General features: G+C 61.2%; 1 protein-coding gene across 1 annotated transcript; it reads right to left on the bottom strand.

The window, feature by feature from the left end:
* Positions 1-926: 926 nt before the first annotated feature.
* On the bottom strand, positions 927-2,398 carry LOC143173063 (prostate-associated microseminoprotein-like). Its single transcript, XM_076363046.1, has 3 exons — positions 2,287-2,398; positions 1,535-1,643; positions 927-1,116 (listed from the first exon to the last, which is right to left on the bottom strand). The coding sequence occupies exons 1-3, from the start codon at positions 2,396-2,398 to the stop codon at positions 927-929; spliced, it is 411 nt and encodes a 136-aa protein (XP_076219161.1).
* Between the last annotated feature and the right edge of the window lie 8,257 nt (positions 2,399-10,655).

Genomic DNA, 10,655 nt, shown 5'->3' with positions numbered 1-10,655 from the left:
TTCCCAGGAGCCTTATTCCTGCACTGTTCCCGGTGGTGGACATGGCCCACCTTGCACAACAGTCACAGGCTGGAGACCTCCTCTTTGTTTATATCTTTATTGCAAGAACAGAAACATCTACACAAGGCTCTGCACAACACGGGCATGGCACCAGCTGGGGCAGGCTGCCAGGGCGGCCGGCTCCACCCTGGCACATGCGGATTGCTTCAGCTCCCTGAACCCTAGCAGAGCACCCGGCTCCCCGCCCCGCTCCCCTGCAGCTGGGATGGGGGCCTCTCCTGGGGACTGTGCCACCCACCCCGGGCTGGCTCCGTTGCAGTGTTGCCCAGGGCTGGCCTGCAGTGCCGGGGATCCCCTCCGACCCCGGGAGCTGTGGGAGCAGGGGCATTAGTGGTTCCAGAGGTGGGTTGCGCCCCTCGCGCTCCGGCGCAGAGAAGGGGCTGGCCGGGGTGTGTGGGTCCTGTGCGAAGGGCAGTGGTGCTCCCCAGCGAGCTCCCAGCGGCTGCTGTGCAGGGGGACGGGGGTCTCGGGGTGGGGAGGAGGGAGCTGCTTAGCTTGAGGCTGGATGCGGGAGTATGAGACTGCTGTGATGCGGACTAATTTGGTCCCGTACCCCTTTCTTTAGTAGCTGGAGGTTTCCTGCCCACCTGGGAAGAGATCCCGGAGGATCTGCCTTCCCACGGTGCGCAGGGCGTCTCATGGGGAGGGGGCCCTGGTTCGGTTCAGGAAGCTGAAGGTGGAAGCTTACACCCGTTGCAGCGCTGGGGTGTAAATGTTAACTCGGAACCGTAGTGTGTGGATAGTGGTTTCCCTCGAAGGTGGCGGCAGTGACATCTCTACGGGATGGGGCAGGTCTGGAGCATGCGGGAGGTGTGCTCTGGAGGAAGGAGGATGATGCCGGGGGGGCGCGGGGTGCTGCTGAGCCTCTATCTGCTCAGCCCCGCACCCAGCACCTTGTTGCTCAGCGGCTCAGGGGTGCCGGCCGAGTCCCACTCGTGCTCCATGCTCTTCACGCAGGGCAGGCTGGGGTTGGCCTTCTGCACCACCGAGATCTGGCAGGTCTGAGAGTCGTAGTGGGCCTCGCACCAGTCGGGGAAGTCGATGGGGTGCTGGGTGCTGCAGGAGAGGGCACGGCACCATCAACTCCCCCTGGTCCATGCCAGGGGGCTGCTGGCAGGGCTGGGTGGCTTCCTCCACTGCCAGCCCCCCCGGCCGGGGTGTCTCCCAGGCCAGCTCAGGCAGGCTGGGCCACAGCTCCTGGCATCTCGCTGTGCTGAGACATCCCCGGCCCCTACGTTTGTCTCCCCAACTCACCCCGCCACCCTCAGCACCTCAGTGGGCTCCTGCCCACCTCTGCCCCTTGTCCCCCAGCGCCTGGCATCCCGCAGCCGCCTGGGGCTCTGACATTTGCTCCGCTGCGTTTGCAGCCACCAGACCCACACGACCTCCTCCCCGCTGCGGGCACAGAGGTGCCGTGGAAGGGCAGCATCACCAGCAGTAGCCCACCCCCAGCGCCCCTCAGCCCCTCACTCACGTCTCACAGCAGCCCACGCCGATGGGGTGCAGACAGGTGCAGAGCAGGCAGTTGGTGCTCAGCCATGACTCCCCGAGGGAGAACTGCTTCCCCTCGTACTCACAGGGAGCTGCAAAGGAAACGGTGGCGATGAGCACGCATGGGCCTGCGCCGGGGCGTGTGGGAGCCTCCTTGGCACCCCTCTGCCCTCAAAGAGGGGACAGGGGGGACAATATGACCTCCCACCCGCCCCATGGTATAGAAGATACTTGCTGGCCTCTCCGCCACCCTGCAGGTATGGGATGCCCAGGCATCTGCCAAGGGTGATGCTCCCATCCATCCTCTCCTAGCAATACCCTGCTGCTCTCCCCACTGCCCCAGGGGCAGTGGCAAAGTGGCTCTTGCTTCCCTGGAGAGGGCATATCCAGTGCCTCTTGAGGTCTGAGCATCTCTGCAGCCCTGGAAGGAGGCAGCAGAGAAAAGATGGGCAGCCTTCCTCCCTTTGCTACTAGACATGCATGCTCGGCCCCAGCCGGGCTCCTGCCAGGAGCTCTTCATGGCCCAGCAAGCTGTTTCTCAGCCAGAGCCCTGGGGAGCTGTTCGGTGGTTTATAGACTGCTCCTTCCACTCATCACTGGCCCACGATCGTGCTCCTGAGCTCAGCGCAGTCCCTTCCTTGCTTCGCAGGCACACAGGGCAGAGCCCTGCCGCCCCGGGGAAAGCTGAGGCCTCCTCTTCCCATCGGCATCTTCCCGGCTCACCTCCCCACTTACCTTTAGCCTGGAAGTAGCATTTGGCCTGGGAGCCTGGCAGCTGTAGGAGGAGGGAGAGCAGGAGGCAAAGCCTGCCCCAAGCACACCCCATCTTCTGCGCCCGCATGGCCATGGCCGGCGTTGAGCTGGGCTTCTTCACTGAGGTTTCCTTGCTTCTCTATTGCCTTTGCTCCTTTCCCTTCTCTCTCTCTCTCTCTCTGCCTTTTTAATGCTCTTCCCCTGATCCCAACAAGAGATATTTATAAAGTTCAGCTTTACGACCCTGGCCACCAGCTGTGCCCCACTGGAAAAGTTGTAAAACTCATTTCCTGATTTGAAAGGCATGAAAACAAGAGGTAGGATCAAGATTTTTAACAAGCTGTGAAAAGCTGATTCATGCCCTCCAGAAATGTCTCCAGTTGGAAGCCCCTGTGGGTGCAAGGCTCCGCAGTGAGGGGAGATCCAAAGGACCCCAGCGGGGTTGCCCTCGGCAGGGTGGTGAGCACGCAAGCAGCGAGCACGGGAGACCCTGGCCCCCGACCAGGGGAGCTCCAGGCTCCCCTCTGGTCACGCTGAGCCATCTCTGATCCTTCACAGTGGCCAAGGTTTCAGGAGCATCCCATCTCGCAGGGACTGGAGAGGCACAGGCGTCCTGTTAACAACCCACGTGGGATGCAATGGCACCATCCTCGGCGGGGATGGAGGTGCTCGCACCCAGCTCCCGGGTACCACAGCACAGCAGTTTCACCCCAGCCTGGGCTGCAGCCGTGCCAGGCTTGTGGCCACTGATGGGCTGGGGGTGACAGCAGGTTCTTCTGGCCAAGAGCAGGCAGTACAGCAATTGCCGCTGATGGGGAGCGGGTGAGGATGGCTCTGCGTGAGGCATGACCCAGCACTCACCTGAGCAATGCCCATGAAAGCAGGGCCGTGCCTGCGTACGTGCAGCACCCATGAGATGCCGGAGCTGAGCAGCCCTTTTCAGAGGCTGGAGACCGGCCCCAGCAGAAATGGGGAACAGGAGGGGTGAAATCAGGAGTCAAAGGTGCATTTGGGCAACAAGTGACCTGAGAGGGAAACGAGGGGCTTGGCTGGAAGCAAGAAGCTGTGGGAAGACGCCACACCAGCCGGGGATGTGCCTGCGGTCCGCACAGACCCTTACCCAGAGGGGCTGCCTCTGGGTTAAAGTGATAAGGCTGTTATGAGCCGGCAAAGCAAGGGGACAGGCGAGGTGGAGGAGGTCAGAGCCCTGGGAGACACGCGGCCCCAGGGAGCTACAAGCAAAGGGCTGAATTGCCAAGAGAAATTCTCAGCCCTCTTCAGAGGCGCTGCCGGCAGCAGGAAACGAGGCTCCGGGGACAGTCCAGCCAGTGGCTCGGCCAGCGCGGGGCCGTGCCGGCAGCGAGGCGGCAGTGGTAGCGGTAGCATATGTGGGTCATCTGCCCCTGTGTTAAGCTCCCTACTTTCTGAGAGTTTGGGATAGGTTTACACCCTGACGCGTGAGGCTTAATATCCCTTCCAGAATTTGTGTTGGCATCCGCTATTATAGCTGGATATTTTTGTTATCCCCATAAATGCCCAATGCCTTCTTGAATCCTGCTAAATTTTGGCCTGAGCATTTTCCTGTGGCAGCCTAATTAAGCATGGAGTGAAAAAAAAAATGCTTCCTTTTATCCGCTTTGGATTCGCCACCTTCGGATTTGAAGGCATAGTCCCTTCGTGCTGCTGCTCCGGGCCCCCTCACCATCCCGTTACATCCCCATCCTGCATCTCGTTCTCTTGCCTCTGAGGGAGCAGCCCCAGCTTTGCATCCCCTCTCCCCCTTGGAGAGTTACCCCAGCCCTCTCGTAGTGCCCTGAATGATGCTGTGCCCCCCCAGGCGGGGTGGCCAGATGGCAGCGAGTGTGGGATCAGTTGGAAAAGGCTGATAATAAATCAGAGAAGCTCGGGACGCCTGTGAATAACCTGCCAACCGTGGGGCCGTGAGCTGGGATGGTGAAGTGTATCAGTGACAAATGAAACTCGCTCTTTGGTGCAGCGTTGTTACTATATAAGGAGGATAAAAGCGTTCGTCGTCGGAGCAGTAAATGAATATTCCTATTGTGTGTTTGAAAAAAGAAGTCTGGCACGCTAGTAACCACGATGAAGTAATCCATCATCGTTTCATCACTGAGTACAGCAAATGTTAAACAAAAGCGGTGGGTTTCATTTGGAGGCCCGCATGGTTTGGCCAGGCTTCCAGAGGGGCGCTGAAAATCTGGGGCAAGAGCGTCTCTCGGCCGTGTGGAGGGGCACTGCCCCTGCTCTACTGGGGACACAGGGAGGCATTCCCGGGATTTCTATAGCCATTCTGGTTTCCCAAAGAGAAGGTTAAGGCTACCAGCCCACTGGTGGCCTTTGGGTATTTCATCAAAGCGGTTCACTGGGTAAATGCAGAGGAAGAGGAAGGGGGGTCAGGACACCCCTCGGCACGTTGTAGAGGGACCTGGGCAGTGAAGCACCCTCCACGCTGTGGCTGTGCATTGGGGGACGGGGCTGGTGGTCCCCCACAGCCTGTCCATCCTCCTCTTCCCCCTCCTGGCTGCTGTCCTTCCCCCACTTTTGCATCCCTGGGCACCTGCCTGGCCCCAGCACACACCCCCATGGGGGGTCCAGAGCATTTTGGTCCGGCTCATTCAGGAGGGGGCTTGTAGCTTGGAAAGCAGCAGCTGGAGCTGGACTCGATGCTGGAGAGTTTCGGCTTGGGTACCCAAGGGAAGCTGTGGCTGGAGGAGCTGACAGCCTCTTCAGCTACGCTAGCTGGTGCATCCCAGAGGAAGTTTTGCCCCAGAGAGTGAAAGGGAGCAGCTGGTTTTGGTGCTCACATCTCAGGGGGACAACTGAGACCCGGGGAAGAGCCACAGAAGGGACGTAGGGGCTGGAAGAAGTGCCTCGCTGTACATTCAGTCACTTTGGTTTATCAGGCAGAGGCCAACAGCAGGGACTGACTGCATGTCCAGGCATGCCGGTGAGGAGCAGTCACCACCCTTGAGCATCCCAGGACCCCGCGGGAGGTCACATCCGTGCCTCAGCATCCCCCCGGCAGGACCCAGCTGCTCCTGCCTGGCCGGGGTCTCGGATTGTAGCTGTGCCCGAGAAGAGCTGGGTGCTGCATCCCATCGAGGGCACAGCATTGCTGGCCTCCTCTCCCAGCAGAGGTTGGGTGCTCCCTCTGCAGAGCTGCTGTTCAAGCCTTCGGTGCCGGGGGATGGAACTCTGTGGATGGGCAATAGCGAGCATCCAAGCTGGTGGGTGCTGCCCACCCCAGCCCCGCAGGAGGCACGGGGGTAGTAAACGATGCTGGACAAGTTGCCATCGGCAGGATCCAGCAGTGTTATAAAACCTGAATCTCCTGAGCCTTCAGCTGGGACTGCAGCTGCAGAGCAGGAAGCAAACAGGATCCCGGCTGGCATTGTGAAAGCAAACACCATAAATCCGAGGAAGTGCTGCGATTGCTGTTTTAGGCACTGGGGAGCTTGGCTCCTGCTCCCCACAAGTGCTTTATTTTCTCTCTAAACAGCAAAAAAAAAAAAAACAAACCAAAAAAAACCCCAACCCTAACTTATCACTGGGCCGAGCTGCCCCAGCTGGATCCTGGTGCTGCCTTGGGTGCTGGGGCGTCTGCGGGATGTGGGCACCTCTCCTTGCCCAGCGCCTTGGAGATGCTTCAAGCCACGGAGTCCCCAGGGCACCGGGGCAGGGTGCAGGCAGGGTGCAGGCAGCATGCAGGCAGATGCCAGCTCTGAGCCATGTCTGCTCATCTGAACACTCAATGCTTATCGGAGCAGCTGGACTCCAGGAAAAGGTGAGTAGGGGGGTCAGAGAGAGCTGGGCAACCAGGAGCCGGGAAGGGGGACAGGAGAGGACAAAGGGCTACGCAGGGAATGACAGACAGATCACTCCATCTTTCCTCCTGCAGATGGTAAACCACATGGGATAGCTCCCGGTGGCTGAAACTATGGGTGGGATCAGAGCTGACCCCACCAGGATTAAAGCAATGACGCTGTTGCTCCAGAAAGGGGGCAAAGCAGAGGGGACATGATGAAAATCTTGATGTCACCTCACTCTGCAGGCTGGCTGCCTGCTGGATGGAGCTCGGTGCTGCTGGAGGAGTATGGGCTGGGAGGCGTGCTGGCATGCCCTGTGTGTCCCATGGGTGTCCCCAGCCTCAGCACTCACACCCCAGCCCTCCTCACAGGGGAGAGCAGTTTCCACCCCATGGGTTGGGCGCAGTGTTTTGCAGGGGCTCTACAAGCCCAGGTCGGATGGTGCCTGTGGGTCCCCAGCCGTGGGATGGATGGGTCTCCCATGGGACGGCGTCTGTGGGTCCCCAGCTGTGGGATGGGGTCTGTCATGGGATGGTGTCCATGGATCCCAAGCCATGGGACAGGGTCTGCTGTGGGATGGTGTCTGTGGGTCCCCAGCTGTGGGATGGGCTCTGCCCATCCCTGGCTGGGTGCCTCCTCCCCGCAGCCGGTGGCAGGCAGGGCTCCACAGTCTGGGCAGCCCCACGCCATGGCTCCCTCAGGCTCCCTTGCCCTCTTGCCCGCTCTCACATGGTCTCATTCTCCCTTGCTTGTCCCTACGCTCCATCCCTCTCCACCATCCTTTGGCACTCTCCCAGGACGTTTATCCCAGTTGCGGCTGCTCTGTGCCAGGCCAGGTTTTGGCACCAGTGGGTTAGCCACGCATCCCCACTGCCCTCAGCCCTGGCAGGGTGCTGGCACCCACCCTGGCACCCCAGCACCCCGGCATCCCCGGTACCCCAGCACCCGAGGTGTGCTGCTGCCCGTGGCTCTGTCCGGGCTCCCCTCGAGGGAAACGTGCCAGGGTGGTGCAGGGTGTTTAGGAAAACAGGCCTTGGCACTTGCTGGCCATCCCAGGAAAATAAAAACATCCGGGCGGGCAGCCGCGCAGCGAGTGCGAGAGGCCGGCACTCCATAAATCCCCTGGAGCAGGTGCTTTGTAGTCGGCACAAGGAAATGAGCACATTATTCAGCTCGGCTTAAACCCCGAAACGTTTCCTGTCCTGTGAGTCAGAAATAACCCTGGGAGATCATTCCTGGGCCATGCAGGAGCCACGCTGGCCAAAAAAGTGCCACATGCCTGTCGGGCCCGGGGACTTGCTGGGGAGGTCAGGGGTCTGGGCACCCCGTGACAGAGAAGCCGTCCAGGGCAGCTCCCCAGTGGAGGGGAGTTTGCCACAGCAGCGGCATGCCATCACTGACCCCGGCGTGTAACTGCTCTGGGACGTGCTGGGGAGCACCCCTGGGTGCTCCCAGACCTGTCCTGGGCACTATGCTTCAGTGGGATGCAGGGACAGGGAGAGCCCCAGGAAGCACTGGGGCTTTCTGGGTCCTGGATGGATCCCGCAGATCTTCTCCGGCCTCTCTCTGGGATCAGAAAGACAGATCCCCTGCTCCAGCCATAAGCCCCCCTGCACCTTGCATCGCCCTGGTGCATCAGGGGCTGTTGGCTGGCACCCACGGGAGCACCCTGGGGTGCTGCCCTGCTTTAGGGACACCCTACAGGAAAAGCCACGGATGCCTGGTGGCTTCATGGTGGAAGAGACCACCTGGGCACGGGGCCAGGACCCCTCGTACCCAGCCTGAGGGTCCTGGAGCAGATGGAGGGGAAAGAAACGCAGTTGGTGCCCCCAGCTCAGCATGGGCAGCGTCCACCTGGCGGGGGGGGTGGTGGTGGGGGGGGTGGTGGGTGACACGTCCTGTCCTGGTGCCCTACAAGGACACTCACAGGGCCCTGCCATGGGTCTGGGGCACAGAGGGGCGCAGGTGCTGAGGACTGAACCCATGGACACGCTGGGATAGCCCCTACCCTGAACCGGGGGGGGACAACATAGCTGCTGCATTAGCCACATTTTTCCCTTTAAAACATTTGCCTCTGCTCCATTTTTTCTGGTGTTGGCACACAAACTCCCAACCCAGACAAGGAGCCCTTCAGGTTTCCTGGACAGCAGGAGCACAGGAAGCCCATACGTGCAAAGGTCGCCCTGCGTGCCTGCACCCGTCCCCATGTGTCACGTCCCCACCTGGCCAAAGCCTCCCCAACCTGGAGATGTTCCTCTCCCATTTGGGGTGGGGTGGCCTTTGGAGGTGCTGGGCTCCTGCAGCACCAGGGGTGCTCCAGTGACGTACGCGCCCCAGCACAGCCGTGCCCCGCATGGCTCCTCCAGCCGGCCCCGACGGAGCCGACCATGCCGCGGCACCCACTTGTGGTGCCTGCCATGCTCTTTACAGCCACCTCCTGAGGTTGACAGGTTTCTGGCCCCACTCTCGGTGGAGGTGAAGGCGCTTGGCAGGGCCCTGCAGCCCACTAGCTAGCATTGCTGTGCTCCAGGAGGTGGAAAAACATTTTTTAGCAATTAAACAATCATCAGCTATGGGGACCTGGGGCTTGGTTTCACCTGATGGGAACCTGGAAAACAAGATGGGAATCTCATGGGCATGAGCACCCCTGGGTAGGCAGGCACAACTGTGCCCTTGGTACCCACCATGCTCTGGTGCAGTGTGAGGACTGCCAGGGACTACCATGGGCCACCGTGGACTGTCATGGATGGCCACACTCCACCATGGGCCACCACAGTTCACCATAGACCGTCATGGACCTTCGTGGACTGCCGTGGATGACCACAGACTACCATGGACCACCACAGACCACCATGGACTTCCATGAACCACCACAGACTGCCACAGACTGCCGTGGACCACCAGGACCAGGGTGCTGGGCACAGCCCCATGGAAAGAAAACTTGTCATCTCCGAGACCTGGAATGCCGAGTGCAGAAAGACTAAAACTCGGTGTGAGACCATGGGACAGGGAAAGCGAGACAGAGTTACAGAAACCCTAAAGCACGGTGAGCCCCAGCCCCACGCGCCCCGGGGAGCAGGCTGGAGAGGAGCAAGCGTACCGAGCCCCACAAGACCCCATCCCCACCTCGGCTCCTCTCCCCAGTGTGCGTTTGTGGGGGGATGCCCTGGTCACACAAGGGACGCAGAGCCAGGGCAGCTGCCCCACGTGCCCTCCGACTGCCTGGATGTCCGAGTGGCAGCGGGCGCAGCCGGTAGGTTGTAGCCAGTGTCCCTGGTTGTAGGGGTGTACGGTGCGCAGTGTATGGTGTACAGTGTACAGGCGGTGGTGACCGGGCCCCCTCTGCTGGCATGCACACGCAAACACGGGGTGCCCCGGCACCCAGTGCCCCCCACCACAGGGCACCCCATGCACCCCATCCCACCTGCGGCAAGTCCCCCCAGGCTCCTGCACGCTCCCTCCGCCCCCCTCTGCTTTTTCCCCTCACATCTCTTTTTTTTTTTTTGAATTTGCCAGGGTTGTTGCCTCCGCTGGCTGCATCCTGCCCACGGCAGGTCCTGCGAGAGCATCACCACCTCCCAGACAAAAGTGACTCGCTGCCCGCTCCCTGCCCGCGCTGCAGGCAGGGAGGGGACACAGGTCAGAGAAGGCTTTTCCCACCCAGGGTGCTGCCAGCCCCTTTGCCCCACAGTGCACCCTGGCCCGTGCCACCGAGTGAGCCCAGCCCAAGGCTCGGAGATGCCAACGTGGCTCGGGACACAAGCCCCTGAGCTAGACTGCCCGGCGTGGGGGCACACGGGGGGCACAGAGCCAGGCACCATCGGTGCGCCGTGAAGCCCCAGCAGCAGGGGTGATTTTGCAGAGGCTGTGGTCCCTGGTGGGACCATCACCTTGCCCAGCCTCATGCCCCATGGGGAAGCTCTTCCAGACCTTCCCAGCTTCTCCCTTCTCGCCTGTATTCGCTGCCGGTTGGATTTCACCATCCTGTGGCAGCGCTGTCCTTCGGCTCAGGCACCACTGTCAGCTCTGTGCCGTGACCGGACCAGCGTATTTATAGCCAGCAACCCAATCCCCCCAGCTCAGGTTATACCGGGCTGGGTGAGCCGAGCTCCGCAACCCCGCAACGATGGGAAGAACATGTCACTCACGATGGGGACACCTGCAGTGGCACCGGCAGGGACAGCGAGAGGGGCTGTGATTCCTGGCAGCCCCAGCTGCGAAGGGACCTGTGCCAGGGGACCCGGGGGTGCCATGCCTGCAGCTCTGCACAGGCAGCTCTGGTGGCCTTCCCCAAATCCCAGGAGGGGAGAGGGACCCCCTGCCCGCCGCTCAGTGCAGTATCCCTCACACATCCGATCCCTGCAGGACCTTGCAGGGTCGGCAGTACCAGCAAGACCCGCGGGGTCCCCGTGCAGCCACTGGGCTCCCCCTGCGCTGCCCCCTGTGCCCCACACACGCATGCTGCCCCCCATAGCTTTGAGCCCTGGGGCTGGGGCTGGCAACACCCCCACACACCCCCACACACAC

Source organism: Aptenodytes patagonicus, chromosome Z (assembly GCF_965638725.1).
Source record: "Aptenodytes patagonicus chromosome Z, bAptPat1.pri.cur, whole genome shotgun sequence".
NCBI lineage: Eukaryota > Metazoa > Chordata > Aves > Sphenisciformes > Spheniscidae > Aptenodytes > Aptenodytes patagonicus.
The sequence above is the reverse complement of the archived record's forward strand: the minus strand, read 5'-3'. Positions and strand labels throughout refer to the sequence as shown.

What these genes read in the sequence shown, in the direction of transcription:
- LOC143173063 (XM_076363046.1), bottom strand. Translation starts at nt 2,398, where the DNA reads ATGGCCATGCGGGCGCAGAAGATGGGGTGTGCTTGGGGCAGGCTTTGC. An exon ending in ATGCTACTTCCAGGCTAAAG is followed by an intron (nt 1,644 to 2,286) that starts GTAAGTGGGGAG and finishes TTTCCTTTGCAG; the next exon opens with CTCCCTGTGAGTACGAGGGG. An exon ending in GGCGTGGGCTGCTGTGAGAC is followed by an intron (nt 1,117 to 1,534) that starts GTGAGTGAGGGG and finishes CCTCTCCTGCAG; the next exon opens with CACCCAGCACCCCATCGACT.